The sequence below is a fragment of the Mobula birostris genome, chromosome 2, assembly GCF_030028105.1.
Source record: "Mobula birostris isolate sMobBir1 chromosome 2, sMobBir1.hap1, whole genome shotgun sequence".
NCBI lineage: Eukaryota > Metazoa > Chordata > Chondrichthyes > Myliobatiformes > Myliobatidae > Mobula > Mobula birostris.
In genome coordinates this window covers 80977625-80997111 of record NC_092371.1, presented here as the reverse complement: position 1 = coordinate 80997111, position 19487 = coordinate 80977625, and the positions used below count along the sequence as shown (strand labels likewise).

General features: G+C 47.2%; 1 protein-coding gene across 1 annotated transcript; it reads left to right on the top strand.

Moving 5' to 3' along the window:
- The first annotated feature begins 6375 nt into the window (after nucleotides 1-6375).
- Nucleotides 6376-18406, top strand: trib3 (tribbles pseudokinase 3). Its single transcript, XM_072243940.1, has 4 exons — nucleotides 6376-6893; nucleotides 11409-11705; nucleotides 15377-15669; nucleotides 16570-18406. Exons 2-4 carry the CDS (start codon nucleotides 11415-11417, stop codon nucleotides 17024-17026), a joined length of 1041 nt encoding a protein of 346 aa, XP_072100041.1. The 5' UTR covers nucleotides 6376-6893; nucleotides 11409-11414; the 3' UTR covers nucleotides 17027-18406.
- Nucleotides 18407-19487: the final 1081 nt, after the last annotated feature.

Genomic DNA, 19487 nt, shown 5'->3' with positions numbered 1-19487 from the left:
CAGTTCAATATATAGTTCAAGTCAGAATAACTGATGCCAAGATTAAGGAAGGCATTTCCATTGATCCACAAATCAAACAGGTCATCAATGACAGGCAATTTGAAGAACTTCTAGTGGGACCAGAGAAAGTCACATGGAAGGTATTCAAGGATGTTGTTGCAAATTTTCTTGGCAACTATAGAGCACCAAACTATGTGCAGCTGGTTAACAAAATGCTTCAAGCATACAAAATCATAAAATGTAACATGTCACTAAAGATTCATTTTCTGCATTCCTATTTAGACTTCTTGCCTGCAAATCTTGGCACTGTCAGTGACAAACATGGGGAAAGGTTTCACCAGAACATTGCGGTCATGAAGAAACAGTATCAGGGTAACTGGAATCCATCAATGCTGGCTGATTATCATTGGACACTTAAGCGAGGAGTCTCAGACACTGAGTACAAATTAAAATCACCAACAAAACCTTTTTAGCTTAGTTGAACTATTGCAAAGTGTCAGCAGCATTATGCAATTAAATGCATTGCATTCAATAAAAGTTAATTTCTTGTTTCTCCAAATTCCTATGTGTTACATGTAGTCTGAAATTATATTTGTGTTCAACTTCAAGCAGTCTATCATAAACAAAAACAATTCTAAGGAAGTAACACTTTCAAAAAAACGTTGCCCAGTGTCATCCTAGAGACCGCTGAGTTTTGGAAAAGTTATGGTAAAAACACTGAATGTGATAGGAAAGGAGAGTGGACCATGGGAGAAAGGGAAGGAGGAGGGGGAACCAGAGAGAGGTGATGTGCAGTTGAGGGGAACAGAAGGGGTAAGAAGGAAGCCAGAATGGGGAATAGCTACAGAGAAGTGGGGAAGACGTTAGAGAAATTGATGTTCACAGTTTTTTTCAAGTTTTTCACTGTACTTTGGCACATGTGACAGTAATAAACCAATTTACCAATCTAAAATTATTTAATGCTATTAGTGCCACTACTCTATAGGGGGGATTCTGATCAAAAATTTATGCTCTTTTGATTATGAGAAAACTTTAAAGATTTCTTAATAATTTGGACATCCTGTATGTATAATCATTAACTTACCAGACAGAAAATAGGAATATGATGACATTGATAATTTTACCATAAGACATAAGAGCAGAATTAGGCCATTTGACCCAACAAGTTTGCTTCGCTATTCCATCATGGCTTTTCCATCTTCCTCTTAGCCTCAGTTTCCTGCCTTCTGAGAATCAGAATCAGGTTTATTATCACCGGCATGTGTCGTGAAATTTGTTCACTTAACAGCAGCAGTTCAATTCAATACATAATATAAATGAAGAAAGAAAATAATTAATAAATAAATAAATTACAGTATATGTACATTGAATAGACTAAAACTCGTGCAAAAAACAGAAATAATATATACTTATAAAGTGAGGTGGTATTCAAGGGTTCATTGTCCATTTAGGAATCGGATGGCAGAGGGGAAGAAGCTGTTCCTGAATTGGTGAGTGTGTGCCTTTAGGCTTCTGTATCTCCTTCCTGATGGTAACAGTGAGAAAAGGGCATGTTCTGGGTGCTGGAGGTCCTTAATAATGGATGTTGCCTTTCTGTGACACCACTCCTTGAAGACGTCCTGAGTACTTTGTAGGCTAGTACCCAAGATGGAGCTGACTAAATTTACAACCCTCTGCAGCATATTTTGGTCCTGTGTAGTAGCCCCTCCATACCAGACAGTGATGCAGCCTGTCAGAATACTCTCCGCAGTACATCTATTGAGAGTATTTGTTGACATACCAAATCTCTTCAAACTCCTAATGAAGTATAGTCACTGTCTTATAGAACATAGAATAGTACAGCACAGTACAGGCCCTTCGGCCCACAATGTTGTGCCGACCCTCAAACCCTGCCTCCCATATAAGCCCCCACCTTAGATTCCTCCATATACCTGTCTAGTAGTTTCTTAAACTTCGCTAGTGCATCTGCCTCCACCACTGACTCAGGCAGTGCATTCCACGCACCAACCACTCTCTGAGTAAAAAACCTTCCTCTAATATCCCCCTTGAACTTCCCACCCCTTACCTTAAAGCCATGTCCTCTTGTATTGAGCAGTGGTGCCCTGGGGAAGAGGTGCTGGCTATCCACTCTATCTATTCCTCTTATTATCTTGTACACCTCTATCATGTCTCCTCTCATCCTCCTTCTCTCCAAAGAGTAAAGCCCTAGCTCCCTTAATCTCTGATCATAATGCATACTTTCTAAACCAGGTAGCATCCTGGTAAATCTCCTCTGTACCCTTTCCAATGCTTCCACATCCTTCCTATAGTAAGGTGACCAGAACTGGACATAATCCTCCAAGTGTGGCCTAACCAGAGTTTTATAGAGCTGCATCATTACATCGCGACTCTTAAACTCTATCCCTCGATTTATGAAAGCTAACACCCCATAAGCTTTCTTAACTACCCTATCCACCTTGCCTTCTTTATAACTGCATCGATATGTTGGGACCAAGTTATGTCCTCAGCGATCTTGACACCCAGGAATTTGAAACTGCTCATTCTCTCCACTTCTGATCCCTCTATGAGGATTGGTATGTGCTCCTTCATCTTACCCTTCCTGAAGGCCACAATCAGCTCCTTCGTCTTACTGACATCGAGTGCAAGGTTGTTGCTGCAGCACCATTCTACTAGCTGGCGTATCTTGCTCCTGTATGCCCTCTCGTCACCATCTGAGATTCTACCAACAGTGGTTGTATCATCAGCAGATTTATAGTGTTTGAACTATACCTAGCCACACAGCCATGGTATACAGAGAGTAGAGCAGTGGGCTAAGCACACACCCCTGGGGTGTGTCAGTGCTGATCATCAGTGAGGAGGAGATATTATCACCAATCAGCACAGATTGTAGTCTTCTGGTTAGGCAGTTGAGGATCCAATTGCAAGGGAAGTACAGAGCCCAGGTTCTCAATCAGGATTGTGGGAATGATGGTATTAAATGCTGAGCTATACTTGATGAACAGCATCCTGACGTAGGTGTTTGTATTGTCCAGGTGGTCTAAAGTCGTGTGGAGAGCCAGTGAGATTGCATCTGCCCTTGACCTATTGTGGTGATGGGCAAACTGCAATGGGTCCAGGTCCTTGCTGAGGCAGGAGTTCAGTCTAGTCATGACCAACCACTCAAAGCATTTCATCACTGTAGATGTGAGTGCTTCCAGGCAATAGTCATTAAGGCAGCTCACATTATCCTCGTTAGGCACTGGTATAATTGTTGCCCTTTTGAAGCAGGTGGCAACTTCTGCCCGTAGCAGTGAGAGGTTCTCCCCATATCCCTTCATGCCCTGACCAGTCAAGAACCTATCAACCTCTGCCTTAAATACATCCAATGACCTGGCCTTCACAGCCGCCTGTTTTAACAAATTCCACAGATTTACTGTAGATGCTGGAAATCTAGAACGGAAATGGAAAAGACCTGGCACCACCTACCAGAGTAACATGCACAAAATGCTGGAGGAACTCAGCAGGTCAGGCAGAATCAATGGGAAGGAATAAAGAGCTGACGTTTCAGGCCGAGACCGTTCACCAGGGTACATCAGGGCAGACGACAGCAGGGAAAGATGAGCGTGTAAAGGGCACAGCAGGTGTGTGATGGGGACTACAGGGGCACATCAAGCACTGTATTGGTGTGTGTGTGTTTCACATGGAGGGGTTGAGTCGAGTGAGTGGCAAAAAATAGTGTTATGATTTAGAAAGAAAAGCATTACCACTGCTGGTTTTATTTTCTATGAATGTAAAATGCTTTTCACTGTGCCAAGATGTGCCAAGTGGAGGAGCAACACCTTATATTTCATCTGGGTAGCTTCCAACCTAATGGCATGAATATAGATTTCTCCTTCCAGTAAAAAAAATTCCACCCCCACCTCCTCTGTTTCCTACTCTGACCTTTTACCTTTTCTCACCTTCCTATCACCTCTACCTGGGTCCCCTCCTCCTTCCCTCTCTCCTATAGGCGACTCTCCTCTCTTATCAGATTTCTTCCTCTCCAGCCCTTTACCTTTCCTACCCAGCTGACTTCACCTGTCACCTTCAAACAATCCTCCTTCCCCTCCCTCCACCTTTTTATTCTGGCATCTTCCTCCTTCCTTTCCAGTCCTGAAGAAGAGTCTCAGCCCAAACATCGACTGTGTATTCATTTCCATAGACGCTGCCTGACCTGCTGAGTTCTCTAGTGTTATGTGTGTGTGTGTGTGTGTGCGTGTGTGTGTTGCTTTGGATTTCACAGTGCTTATTCTTTTGAATATATTTCATATTATGAATACAGTTTATTTTAGAAATAAAAATGTCAGAATCAGAGTCAGATTTCACTGACATATGATATGAAATGTATTGTTTTGCAGCAGCACTACAGTGCACACACATAAAAAATATGCTAAATTACAAAAATAAGAAAATAGTGAAGAAAGGAATAACGAAGCAGCATTCTTGGGTCCATGGACCATTCAGAAATCTGACAGCAGAGGGGAAAAGGCTGTTTCTGAATCATTGAATATGGGTCTTCAGGCTCCTGTATCTCCTCGCCCTGATGGTGGTAATGAGAAGAGGGCATGTCCCGGGGATGGGAGGGGTGAGGGTTATTAATTATGGATACCACCGCGTGAGGCACCACCTCTTGTAGGTGTCCTTGATGGTGAAGAGGGCAGTCCCTGTGATGGCGCTGGCAAAGTCTACAGCCCTCCGTAGCCACTTGCGAATCTGTGTATTGAGGGTCCCATACCAGGCTGCAAAGCAACTAGTCAAGATGCTGTTCTCCATACACCTAAAGCAGGGGTTCCCAACCTTTTCTATGCCATGGACCAATACCAGTAAGCAAGGGGTCCACAGACCCCAGGTTGGGAACCCCTGATCTACAGGAATTCATGGCTTTGGCGACATGCCAAATCCTTCATGAAGTGGAGCCACTGGTGTGCCTTCATCAATGTGTTGGGCGCAGGACAGATCCACAGAGATGCTGACACCCAGAAACTGCTCACCCATTCCACCACTAGCCCCTCGATGAGGACTGGTGCATGTTCTCCTGACTTCCCCTTCCTGTAGTCCACTATCAATTCCTTGGTCTTACAGACACTGAGTGCAAGATTGTCGTCCATATATCACTCAACCAGCTGATCTACCTCACTCTTGTACGCCAGCTAAGATTCTGCCAGCAACAGTGTTAGCATCAGTGAGTTTATAGGTGGCGTTTGAGCTGTGCCTAGCCATGTGTGCAGAGAGAGTAGAGCAGCCAAAATCAGAATCAGGTTTAATATCACCGGCACAAGTCCTGAAATTTGTTGTCTTTGTGGCAGCAGTACAATGCAATGCAAAATAAAATAACATGAAAACATGAATACATATATTAGCTAAATTAAATAGTAGTGCAAAAAAAAGAAATAAAATAATGAGGTATTGTTCATGGGTTCAATGCCCATTTAGGAATCGGATGGCAGAGGGGAAGAAGCTGGTCCTGAATCGCTGAGTGTGTGTCTTCAGGCTCCAGTACCTCTTTCCTGATGCTAACAATGAGAACAGCGTGATGGACAGTCCTTCCTGTTGGATGTCCCCTTTTTGAGGCATCGCTCCCTGAAGATGCCCACTCACAACACGCTGGAGGAACTCAGCAGGCCGGGCAGCATTCGACGTTTCGGGCCGGAACCCTTCGTCAGGACTGTAGGGGGAAGGGGCAGACCCCAGCATCTGCAGATTATTTTGTGTTTACGCTCCTTGAAGATGACTTGAATGGTGGGGAGGCTCGTGTTCCTGGTGGAACCGACCGAGTTTACAACTCTCTGCAGTTTATTTCGATCCTGTGTAGAAGCCCCCCCACCCCCACCATTCCAGACGGTGATGCAGCCAGTTAGAATGCTCTCCCCAGTATATCTGTAGAAATTTGCGAGTGTCTTTGGTGAAATACCAAATTTTTCAAGCTCCTAATGAAATACAGCCGCTGTCGTGTCTTCCTTGTAGCTGCAGCGGTATGTTGTGTGTGTGTGTGCTTTCTATCTTTAGTTTGTGTTACATTTCTTATATTTTTAAATTTAGAATGATTTTAGGAGTTCAACGACACACCTCACCCTTAAGTATAATGCTGCTAGCATTAGTCATGATAAGAGAATAATGGAAAAAAAACATGCTCACAATAGATACGGCAACCTCCGAGACACAAGAATAGATCATTCAAAACATTTATGAACCAACCATTGAGTCACATAGAGGAGGCGGACCTTCGTGATCTCTACTCCGCCCGCCCACTGCATGTTATGCAGTAGGAAGAATTTTTAAAACAAGGTATTTATTTTTCACCCCTCCCCTGTTCTGTTGCCAATAGGCCTGTGAGTGTTGCATGGAGAGGAGGGGAGGATGTTGCAATAAGTGAGCCAGCCAACGTCAGCCAGCTCAGAGCGAGAGTGAAAGCGCGTAGCTCAGTAATGGTTCACCAAGATTACAGTAGCCTTACGTTATAAACCAGTCTAGTAGCTGATTCCTTTAGTATTAGCTACAGGATCCTCCTTAGAGTCAGAGGATACTTCTGAAGACTTGAAACAACTTTGAGTTTGTTTTGTACCTCTTTAATGGAAGTTTTTTAAACAGATTTTTTTTGCATTTGGAATTGACTATCTACGGGAAAATTATCAGGAATTCTGCCCTATAACTGGACATGCTGCTCGCGACTGGATCCGGACCTTACTCCCGGGATTTCGTGCCGTTGTGAGCCACACTTGGGGAATTTGGAGACGAAAGGGACGAAGTAGTCTCTGCCACTCAGGGAGTCTGCATTATCCGGCAGACAGGGAAAGAGAAGACGTAAAAAAAGGGAAGGGGCATTCTTTATCGCTGCCGCAGCCTAGTCGGCGCTTGATAACACGAAGTAACCGCAGGTAAGTTTCTGAAACCTAACACGTTCGGAGTTGAATGTGCGGCGTTTTAACTCGGGCTCTTTGTCCTCGCCAGCGCCCCGCTCTCTGAGCGTTGGGAAAAAGAGCGCTGATTGTATGCACCCCTCCCCGCCACCCTGACAGAGTTTGCAGACATTGGAGAGAGCAACTATTTGTCCAGCGTTCCAACGTCACGCAAATTCGCACCAAACTTATTCTCTCGGTAACGGTTTCATGTTCCCGAGCCGGGGGTTTAATTTCAAATCTTTTGTTGCTTCGATGTTGGTGAGCAGCGCTCTCTTCGTCGACCTTTGGACCCATTGTGTTGTCGCGGAGACTTTTTCGGAATCACTAAGTGTTGGGTGTTTGTGATCTCCACGGGAAGGAACTGCGAGGAGTTTTAACCCCACCTGGATATATAACTATCGTGGGAGTTCACAGACCAGGGTACTGGGAGATGTTTAGGATGCTTGAGGCAAGGGTGGGTTGAGTTCCTCGGATGGTCCAAGAACCATCTTGATGGGGAGAGCCCAGAACAAAGGGAAGGAGGCCTAAAATTGGGCAAGGGAGTGGATTATTTCTCCTAGTTTGGAATATCAACCCCCACCCCCTAAAGTAAAATCTGTTTGGAATAGGCAGCATTGAAATGTTTGGAATTCGGAGTTGAGGTGGGCTTCGTTTCCGTACTCGGGCGATGGTCACTGTTTGAATCGGTACAAGTTAGAAGGTGGATTTGGTGGAAAAGCCAATTGGTCTCTTCCTGTTCCTTTTGTTCAAAGGGAAGGGGGGGTCATTCGTGGCCTTTGTTTTGTGGTTTGTGTTGCCCTCCCCAGGACTTGGGAAATGGACTCGGTTGCTTTGAGCGTTGGGGGGGGGGGGTCGGGGTCTGATTCCTCCTAAACCCCCCGGTTATAGGTTTTCATCTGGGGGTGTTGCCGGCAATTATATAGCGCCCTCGGTTTTACGAATCTATTTCCGCCTCCCCATCCCGTTCGAGCCTTCTCGCCCTTCAGCCGCGGATAGGTGTGATTGCTCCTAACCCAGGTTTAGACTTTAATCGGGGGCTAACGCCTCTTCGCAGCCTGCATTTATGGAGCGCCCGCGGTTTACCGAAATCCACCGCAGGACTCTGGTGAGATCGGGGCACAAACGGCAGGAGACCTCGGTTGTCCATTCTCGGAAGCAAATCCTCGGATAGGTTTCAAAGAATTCCTTTTAGGGAGCGGTGAGAGGTTCGAGGAGGGGAAAACCTTCAGGTCCAGGATGAGGCCAAGATGGAAGGGACAGGGAGGGGTAACATCGTAGACCAGAATTTGTCTTCGTCTATAAACAATTAGGTTCCTAGGAAGTGTGGCGGGCATGTCTACAGTAACAGACTTTTTCCAGATTAAAAAATCGGTTGTGTTATCTTTGAACAGAGTGATACTCATGAATGAGGCATACGCTTGACCTCATCACCCTGAGCTCTGATTGGCTGGGCTGTGATTTCTTACCTGAACTTGCTGTGTTGATTCATGCCAAGGGTGAATCACCAGAAGACGCCCTGTGCACGGGTTGCTCAGAGACAGAGATGAGTGTGATCCCTGGTATTTACCAGCCTGTATGCTGATGGAATGTGACGAAAGGCTGGGCCAGAATGGTGGGTGGGCAATTGTACAGCAAGGGGATCCATGTAGGTGGGGGGATATCTTGGAGAAGGGAACCCTGTTTTTGGAAGAGTATTCAACTTGCGTGCAGTTCTCGGATAAATCATTACAGTCCCAACCTTCATACCCCAGCACCACGTACTGACCTGTAGTGGCATGTTTGAATGCCAACAAAGAGGCCTCGGTGCTTGTAAACTCAACTTGAAAGTCTAGCACGGAAGGCCGAAGCTCTGCGTGCACTGGGGAAGTCAAAGGCACAATCAATGTCTGCAAATCCAGCAGTCTGCTGGGGACTGGAGGACAAAGAAGACGGCCTGTCCTGGGGTTAGAGGACTGGGTATGTGCGTAGGTGGGTGAGAGTGAGGAACGGGGCTTTTTTTTTTGCTGTTTATTGCTTTTATCAGGTTCAGTTTTAAGTTCAAGCTCATCATGCCAGTATACAGCTAAACAAAACAGGAAGTGCAAAACACAATAAATGTAGTCACACATAGCACAAGTCCCTGAGTGGCCCGGCCTGGAGAGTGACAGGCTGACATAAAGTGCAAGACGCATGTTTTATCGTTTTGGTATGTTCTGTTCTGTTCTGTGGTGTTTTGCTCTGCCGAGCAACGTGGGCATCTGCTGGTGCCGGAAGGTGTGAGTGGCAACGCTTGCGGGCTGCCTCCAGCGCATCCTTGGGTGTGTTGGTTGCTGACGCAAATGGCACATTTCATTCTGTTTGACGTGCACGTTTCAAATAAATCTGAATCTGTTTGGTATCATGGACCTGGTGGTTTTGAGATTTGAGACTGTGGCCTCCTGAACACACACAGCTTCTCTTTTTACTTGAGAAGCTCATTACCGAACTGGAACTTCCAACTGGGCGCCACAGCCGCGTAGCGGTTAGTGCGCCCCTCCGGCAGGTCGGTATCGGAGTTCAGAGTTCAATTCTGGCGCCATCCGTAAGGAGTCTGTATGTCCTCCCTGTGATAGGGTGGGTAAAACACTGCAGAATGAAGTGTGGCGGCCACAGAGAAAGTGCAGCGTAGGTAGACAACACGGGCAGGATCCCCTGTAAGGAATTTGTACGTCCTCCCTGTGAACGCTTGGGTTTCCTCCGAGTCCTCTGGTTTCCTCCCCTAGTCCAAAGACGTACCAGTTAGTAGATAAATTGGTGATTGTAAATTGTCCTGTGATTAGGCTAGGGTTAAATAGGTGGGCTGCTGCGCAGTGCGGCTCGTTGGGCGGAAGGGCCGGTTCCGGGCTGTTTAATCTAAATAAATAAAAGCCAGGAAGATGTGTTGTAAACAACCAGGAGCCCAAACTGTTTCCCGGCACTAACCAAGTGGGAATGTGGTGACTAAACAGCAATTTCTTTTAAGTTTGTGAAACATTAATCTAACAAAAGTGCAGGAGCGATTGGGGGACTACTTTGAGCACCTTCACTGGTAGGCTTTTCCATCTTCCATTTTAATTCTACTTCCCATTCCCATTCCCATTCTGACATGTCCGGCAATGGCCTCCTCCACTGCCACAATGAGGGGAGACGGAGGTGGGCTGCTTGTCCCCACAAACTCATAAACCCAAACAGGATAAAATGGGCTTTAAAGGTGAATTTGGATAAGCAAGATACGATGAGGCCACTCTCAGGTTGGAGGGGCAGGAACTCATATTCTGTGTGGGTAGCCTCCAGCCAGATGTCATGAACACATCGACTTCTCTAACTTCTGGTCATTTCTCCCCCCTCCCTCCTCTTTTTTCCCCATTCCCCAGGCATGCAGGCTCCCATCTGACCCGTTCTCTGCTCACCTGCCCACCACCTCCCTCTGGTTCTCCTCCTTCCCTTTTTCCTATCAGATGCTGTCTTCTTCAGGCCTTTACCTTTTCAACCTATCACCTCCCAGCTTCTCACTTCATCTGCCCTCCTCGCCCCCCCCCACCTTTCCCCTTACTTCTCACTTGTACTCCACCCCCCCCACCTTCTTATTCTGACTTCTGCCCCCTTCCTTTCCAGTCCTGATGAAGGAACTCAGCCCGAAACGTTGACGGTTTATTTCGCTCAATAGATGCTGCCAGACCGACTGTGTCCCTACAACACTTTGTGTGTGTTACGCTGGATTTCCAGCGCCTGCAGAATCTCTTGTGTTCAGGAGAGGAGTCTGAGTGTGACCCGCAGAGAGTGGGTTCGTAGTCACTCAGTACAATTATCTATCAGCACCTGCTGGTGGGACCACGTGGACATTTCGAGTCAATAGACCATAGGTGCAGGAGTAGGCCATTCGGCCCTTTGAGCCAGCACTGCCATTCACTGTGATCATGGCTGATCATCCACAATCAGTACCCTGTTCCTGCCTTCTCCCCATATCCCTTGACTCAGGGGCATAATCAGGTGAAATAACCAAAATAGGTTGATGGAATTGTGATACAAATCTGCCAAGATCTTACCTGGATGGTAGGAGTATGGAGGGCTATGGTCCCGGTGCAGGTCAATGAGAGTAGGCAGCTTAAATGGTTTGGCATGGACTGGATGGGCTGAAGGGCCTGTTTCTGTGTTGTATTTCTCTATAACTCTAAACAAAAATAAAAGACTTGAAATACTCAGCCAATCAGACAGTCCCTGTGGCGAGAGAAAAAGTTAACATTTCCTAGTAGTGACTCTTTGTCAGACATGCAGAGCTCTGATAAAGGGTCATTTGCACTGTTTCTACCCCCACGGATGCTTCCTGGCCCACTGAGAATTGCCAGTTCTTTCTCTGCTTTTTTGTTTCAGGTTTCCCGACATCTTCAGGATTTTGACAGGCAGCGTTATTGAATGGGGTGTGCAGACTAGAGGGGCTGAATGGCTGCTGCTGTTCTGTTTTGTAACACTTGATCTCGCTCTCTCTTTCCCCAGATCCCGATGAGTGTGAACGCCCAGACGTCACTGCCTTCTCACCAGGCCCGGCTGAAGAGATTAGACTTTGACGACTCGGATGACCCAGACCTTCCCAAATGCAAGCGGGCACGTTTGAGCCAGCTGTCCATCCCGGCCCTATCGCCATGTCTCGGATCACCTTCCCCCACACCCTCCTCCTCCACCGATGACAACAGCGTGTCGCGCATCGGCCCCTACCTCCTACTCAACCCCACTGAGACTAATAATTGTTACCGAGCCATCCACACTGACACAGAGGAGGAGTATATCTGTAAGGTATGATTGTTTGTGCTTGGGGAGGAGAGGGGCTTTAGAGGGATGACTAGATTGGAGGGGGGGGTGTTATCGAAGTGCTTATCCTGCTGACAACAGGTTCTGCAGATGCTGGAAATCTTGAGCAACACACACAATATGCTGGAGGAGCTCAGCAGATCAGCCGATGTCTGGGGCTGAGAGCCTTCATCGAGGTTGCTGATCGCACTTGGTTCGTGGTGGCTATGCTTGGCGATTTGGGGGTGTGGGAACGGAGACAAGAAGAAAACTGGCCTCTTCCTGTGCGATGAGGGGGGTACAGATGGCTCTCAGTACGCACGGTTGTCAGTCCGGTGACGCTGGGAGATGGCTGCCATGATGGGACATGGGCCCAGTCCCTCAGCCGTTAAACGGAGTCCCATCCAGAAAAGATTAAAGGTTAGCTTTACATGAATGAGGAAGTCTACAGATGCTGGTAATGCAAAGCAAGACACACAAAATGCTGGAGGAACTCAGCAGGTCAGGCAGCCTCTATGGAGAGGAATAAAGTCAACGTTTCGGGCCGAGATCCTTCTTCAGATTAGCTTTATGTGTCACACGTACATTGAAATATACACTGAAATACGTCATTTGTGTCAATGACAAACAGAATCTGGGATGTGCTGGGGGCAGCCCACAAATGTCGCCATGCTTCCGGCACCACAACACACTAACCCGAACTGATACACCTCTGGAGAGTGGGGGGGAGACCAGTATGGTCTCGGGGAGAACGTACAAACTCCTTACAGACAGCAGTGGGAATTGTACCCTTATTGCTGGCACTGTAAACTGCTACCCTACAAATCAAGGCCTCTCACTGCCTCTCTGTCATAACAAGTGCTAGCTTTGAGCTCCTTGGGCAACCAAATAACGCAAGTGAGACTCCTTACAGCTACTTCCTGTGACCTTCTGAAAGTATGGGTTCACCAAAACTACGTTATCTCATGTTAATTAGAATTCTCACATCTCCAAGGAAGTCACAGTCCAGTTTATTGCTAAATGTACAAGTACCTGTACATGCAGCAGCAGCATCAGAAAGAACATTTGCAAGATGATGATAAGATATAGGAGCAGAATTGGGTTACTTGGCTGCTCTCCCATTCCATCATGGCTGATTCATTATACATTCTCCTGTCTTCTCCCTGTAACCATGAGTTTAATCAAGAACCTATCAACCTCTGCTTTAAATATGCCCAAACAAAACATGAACAGTTTGTGCAAGAGAGAACAATTATCTTCAGCTCTGTTTTAGTGCACAATAATCATAGTGCTCATGCAAGGTTGTGCGGATGCTGGAGATCTGGAGCAACACACCCAAAATGCTGGGGGAGCTCCCAGTGGGTCAAGCAGCATCTCTGGAGGGAAGTATACAGTCCTGATGAAGAGCCTTGGTCCGAAACGTTGACTGTTCATTTCCCTCTACAGATGCTGCCTGACGTGCAGAAATCCTTCAACATTATGTGTGTGTGTGTTGATTCTCGTGCTCGTAAGGGTTGCTTAGCTGAAGTGATTAGGGCTGTATTGGGTTGGTTCAAGAATTGAATATCGCTTTCCCTTTTCCTCTCTTGAATTCTCCCGCTGGACGAGCAGACTTGGTGTTCCCTACAATGTTTCATGTGGGTCATGGGGAAGGGTATGGGGAGGTGACCTCCATTTCCCAGCCCTGTGCCCTCTGTCACCCGTGGTTGCAAATTGGCAGCCATGTGCCTGTGAGACTCGATGCATTGGGAAGGTCCTATCAGGGCCAGTGGTCTACTCTAAGGTTTTCAGGTGAAGTTCGAAGATTCAAAGTCCTTTTATTATCAAAGTGCGTACACAGTATACAACCCTGAGATTCGTCTTTCCGTAGACAGCCATGAAACAAAGAAACACCATAGAACCTGTTCAAAGTAAACATCAAACACCCGACGCACAAAAAAAAACAAATTGCGCAAGTGGCAAAAAGCACGAGAATAACACGAAGAATATTAACTATCAAACTGCAGAGTCTTCAAAAACGGTCTAGAGGTGTTCAGTTTAGCGCTGTGTTGCTCGTTGGTTGTAGGCCGCAGAGCCAGCCCATGCCAAAACACCCTGATCAAATCACACAAAAGTAGCCAAAATAAAACTGCAAGCATGTAACATGAACCGCAGTTATTGAAAATGAGTCCACACGCTGAGAGAGAGAGCAGGGATACAGAAAGAAACAGGTCCAATAACTCCACACCAACTATCAACCATCTAGTTAATCTCAATTTCCCTGCCATATTTCTGGTGACCTCTCCACATTCCACCAGTCACCTACACACCAGGGGCAATTTGAAGTGGCCGATTAGTCTCCCAACTGGCACATCTTTTTTTATGTATTCAGAGATACAGCACGATTCAGGCCCTTCTGGCAAAATGAGCCCGTGCCACCCAATTACACCTGTGTGACCAGTTAACCTACCAACCCATACGTCTTTGGAATGTGGTAAGAAACTGGAGCACCCGGGGGAAATTCACGTGGTCACAGCTTAAATATACAATCAGCGGCAGAATTGAACCCAGGTCTCATTCCACAGGCCCTTCTGTGGAATGTGGGAGAAAACCAAAGCACCCTGAGGAAACTCACACAGTCTCAGGGAGAATGTGAAGACTCCATACAGTCAGCTCTGGAAGCTGGGATCAAACTGGGTTCACTGGGGCTGTTGGGAATTGGCAGTACCCACCTCACCGTGTTTCCCCAGTTGTCTGAACTTCAGACTGAGCGAGACCCTCCCCACGCCTTGTCACCATACTTGACTCCAGCCCGAACTTTGGTCACTTGTCCAAATAACTGGCCTCTTTCCCAGGAGAGGGGAGCCTGGGAGTATAGGTTTAAGGTGAGAGGGGAAAGATTTAAGGAGCATGAAGGGCAACTTACATGGCTACAACATTGTGAGGAAATGTTGGAGATAGATTGGGCACGTAATGAGGAGAGGCCAACTCCATCATCAAGACAAAACTTCATTGGACCCTGAAGGGCAGAGGAAACGCTGGAGACCAAAGACAATTTGGTGCCGTACTGTAGAGGCAGAAATGGAGACCCTGAACCACACCTGAGGCGCAATAAGAAAATGGCCAAGGACAGGCAGAGACGAGGTTTCTTCATTACTGCCTTAAGTGCAAGTAGCTTAACAGGCAGAAAGTAAGTGAGGAGTAACTTCCTCACAGAGAGTAAAACGAGCTGCCAGGGGAAGTGGTTGAGGCATGTACAATAGCAATCTTTAAAGAGATTTGGGTTAGTACGTAGTTAGAAAATGTTTAGAGAGTTAAGGCCAAACACCAGCAAATGGGAACTAGATTAGGGGAGCACTGTGAACGACCTGGACTAGATGGACTGAATGGCCTATTTCTTTGCTCTATTACTGGATGCTCTTCCCTGCAGAGAATGGGGAGGGGGGGTGGACTTGTGAAGGCTGAAATTATTAGTTTGTTTAGGCATTTAGTTAATAGTGGGGGCAGAATGAGCTGCGTGTCAGCCCGAAACACATCGACTGTCTATTTCTCTCCGTAGTTGCTGCCTGATCTGCTGAGTTCCTCCGATGTGTGTGTGTGTGGGGGGGCGGCAGGGGGCGGGGGGCTCAAGATTTCCATCATCTGCTGAATTGCATGTGCCCTTCATTCTGTGACTCTAACCTCTCCTTCCTCCACAGGTCTACGCCATGAAGCACTACAGCGAGGTGATAGCACCATACGCCCGCCTCCCGCCTCACCCCCACGTGGGCCAGATGGCCGAGGTGATCGCGGGCGACCGGGAGGCCTACGTGCTGTTCCTGCGGGGCCACGGCGACATGCACTCCTATGTGAGGACCTGCAAGCGGGTTCAGGAGGAGGAAGCAGCCGCACTTTTCCAGCAGATGGTCCAGGCAGTAGCCCACTGCCACCGCCATGGCGTCGTCCTCCGAGACCTCAAGCTGCGGAAATTCGTCTTCACCGACAGGCGGAGGTGGGTTCTAGCAGCTGGGCAAAGGGGCAGTGGGGGGAAGGAAGGCTGGTGAGGTGTGAGGAGGTTTAGTGGGGTGCACAGAATGGAGGGAGGCAATAGGGTGGAAGAGGGTGGGGACCAGTGGGACGTGGGGAGGAGGAAGGAGTAGGCCAGTGGGGTGTGGGGAGGTGTGGGGAGGAGAGTGGAGGGCCAATGGGGTGTGGGAAGGAGGAGGGTGGGGGGGAGAGTGGGGGGGTCCAATGGGGTGTGGGGAGGAGGAGAGTGGGGGGAGGAGAGTGGGGCCAATGGGGTGTGGGGGGGGTGTGAGGAGCAATGGGATGGGGAGAGGTTAGGGCCAATAGGGTGTGGGGGAAGAAGCAATGGGATGGGGAGAGGGAGGGAGCTGTAGGATAGGGCATGGGAGGAGAAGGGGGTATCTTAGTCTCACCCAGTGAGAAGTGGATGCTGTCCCAGATTTGTCTTCAGGTAGATCTGGTAGAGCTTTAACTGGTCTCCTGCTGCACACTGGGTTTTCAGTTTGTTCCTACAATTGGTTTATTAATGTCACCTCTACCAGGATACAGTGGGGGGAAAAAAATTTGTCTTACTACTCTTCATACAGATCAGATCATTACAGGGAATAAGGTAAAACAATAACAATGCAGAATAAAGTGTAGCAGCTACAGAGAAAGGGCAGTGCAGGTAGACAATAGGTGCAAGATCATTACGAGGTGAATTGTTATGCAGGCCCATCTGGTGCCGGCTATCATTGCCCACACTTTGCTTTTCCATTCCACATTCTACACACCTGTCCCACCAGCCTCAAGAAGTGATCTCCGATGAAGGTTGCATATAAATGCAAGTTTTATTGTTCTATCAGCACATTTTCTCCAATATTCATTTTTAATTTCTTTCCTTCAGGAACAAGCTGAGGCTGGAGACCCTGGAGGATTCCTGTCTCCTCAAGGGGGAAGATGACTCCCTGATGGACAAACACGGCTGCCCTGCCTATGTTGGTCCAGAGATCCTCAATGGCAAGCAGTCGTACTCGGGGAAGGCTGCTGATATCTGGAGCCTGGGCGTGGTGCTGTACACTATGCTGGTGGGCCGTTACCCGTTCCAGGACACCGAACCAGCCGCCCTGTTCAATAAGATCCGACGAGGACTCTTCACCATTCCAGAGAGCCTCTCCCCCAAAGCCAGGTGCCTTATCCGGTGTCTCCTGCGGCGCGACCCAGCTGATAGACTGACGGCCAGCGAGATCCTGGACCACCCCTGGTTCAATTCCAACTTCAACGTCCCCTGCAACCCCAACTTGGCCCCACTGACAGATCAGCTGGTCCCAGATGTTTACAGTGGGGACCTGAACGATTTGTAGAGGATTTTTTTGTTACGATCGACAGACAAAGATATTTACAAAAGAGAGTCACGTTTTGCCTCCGTTGACTGTGAAATGGATAGATATTTCAAACTTAACGTCTGTGGGGTGCTCTGAAGGGGGTGTCTAACCACAGGGTATCAGGTATACCCGTAATCACAGGTGAGGTGTCTTCTCAGCAGAGGCATTTGTAGGTGTTGGACGGGGCAGGGTGTGCAGTTGATACTCTACCCCTTCCAAAGTTTTTCCTAAGAGGACAGACGGGTGGGAACCTCTGGAAGATGCTAACAGGATTAGCAGAGATCCCCACTGAAAATAATCGCTGAGGGAGAGGTGAGATGTGATTTAAAACCATTAGCTGGTAGTCCATTCTATCACCTGGTAGAGGTAGTAGCTGTGAGTTGCATTGTGCCCTTACCAGGTTAAAACCGGACAATCAAAGTCCTTATTAATTCTGCACTCTTAAGAGACTTGGGGCAGGACGTGAGGCTGTCTGCTGCCATGATGTGATTTCTCCAATCTCCCGCCAGCCAAAAGCAAGTTGCCCAGGTGGTGAATGTGAAGGAAGAAGGAGCTGCTCTGAACTCAGCCCTTCTCATCGCACAAAACTGAAGGATTCTTGAGGCGCAGCCAGACTGCTTTGTGAGTACCGTGCCACCTTGCAGTTATGGCGTGCTGTTCCGGGAATCATGCAGACACTCGATACTTGATTACTTTTGAAGCCTCTTCAGTGTTTACAGACCAGAATGCAGAGTGTTTGAGTCTCCCTTGTAGTGGCAACTGCTGTAAAAGGAGTGGACGTCAAACCCATGCTGTCTTTTGATTTAACTCGCGGCTTGTGGAACATACACAAAGAACCCCTGTGTTAGGCTGCCCATTCTGCTTTTGGCGATTCCGGTCGGTGGTCACTTGGTATCCTCCTGCTTGTAACACTCTCAGTCAACGTACATTTGGGTGGCAGCAACCCTCTCTAGAAGCGAGCTGATGCCTCCCTTGTGGGCATTGAACTGGCCAAGGCATTAGTCAACAAGTGTTCCACCACAGGACAAGTGGCCAAACCTACTTCAGTCCTGACTTGCCAAAAATAAAGTGTAGATAATACTTTTCTGCGGTGGCCCTTTGTGGAGACAGTGGGCTGGGTGAGTCTGTCAGTGAGTACTGATGTCAGCCTTCTTATTCCTAAACAGACTGTGCACCATAATGGCCAAAAACCACAAATGACGGGACGGAATCTTTTGCAGGTTTTTTTTGTACAGGATATTACTGATGACAAGTTGTAAATGTTGGTAAAATGCACACAACAAAAACACTACATTTTGAATTAGTGTGTCTATGAACTGACTGTATATTTGTCAATTTCAATTAAAAATGTGTATTTTTTGTCTGGTGTTTAATCTCACTTTTTTTTTTAAAAGAAAAATTGTCAGCTGACAGACAAAAATAGCAGTAAAGCTATTTTTTTCCCGTGATCATGTTCCATAATCAGAGATGCTAAGTGACTTTTGGTTAGAAACACAAGAGATTCCGCAGATGCTGGAAATCCAAAGCAACACACACAAAATGCTGGAGGAACTCAGCAGGCTGGACAGCATCTATGTTTTGGGTAGAGACCCTCCTTCAAGACTGAGAAGATAGGGAAATAGTGGCTGAGTTAAAAAGTGGGGGGAGGGGGAGAGGCTATATGGAAGGTGCTAGGTGAATTTTCCCCCTTCTTTAGTCCTGAAGCGTCTTGGCCTGAAACGTAGACTATTTACTCTTTTCCATAGATGCTGCCTAGCCTGCTAAGTTTCTCCAGCATTTTGTGTGTGTTGCTTTGGATATCCAGCAGCTGCAAACTTTAATGTTTTGCTTAGAAAGTTGGGTTTTGGTTAGAACAGAGGTAACAAACCATTGACTTGATACTTGGGTGAGGCAAGACTTTCATAGTGGACCACGTGGTCTACCTCATCTTTGCCGATCCTGGGGATATTGTTGCATCACAACTTGATAAATCCTCATTAATGGACGGAAAGTAGCTCACTGGAGTCTGACCTTAAGATCCCTGATATAGTTGTTGGCCAGTTGTAACTTGGAAGTCCAAATGCAGGATTGCCTAAAGTTTAACTTACAGGTTGAGTCGGTGGTAAGGAAGGCAAATGCAATGTTTGCATTTATTTCAAGAGGACTAGAATATAAAAGCAAGGATGTATACTGAAGCTATATAAGGCATTGGTCAGACCACACTTAGAGTTCAGTGAGCAGCTTTGGGCCCCTTATCTAAGAAAGGATGTGCTGGCATTGGAGAGGGTCCAGAGGAGATTTACAGGAAATATCCAGGGAATGAAAGGGAATGTATGCATTGGGATTTTTAGTGAAATGAGGGAGTATCTCATTGAAACCTGAATATTGAAAGGCCTAGATGGAATGACCGTGGATGGAATGTTTTACAATAGTGGGAGAGTCTAAGACCAGAGGGCACAGC

Bases quoted from the DNA above. Each gene is read 5' to 3' on its own strand.
- trib3 (XM_072243940.1), top strand. From the start codon at position 11,415: ATGAGTGTGAACGCCCAGACGTCACTGCCTTCTCACCAGGCCCGGCTG. The intron at 11,706-15,376 runs GTATGATTGTTT...CTTCCTCCACAG, and splicing joins AGGAGGAGTATATCTGTAAG to GTCTACGCCATGAAGCACTA. The intron at 15,670-16,569 runs GTGGGTTCTAGC...TCTTTCCTTCAG, and splicing joins GTCTTCACCGACAGGCGGAG to GAACAAGCTGAGGCTGGAGA.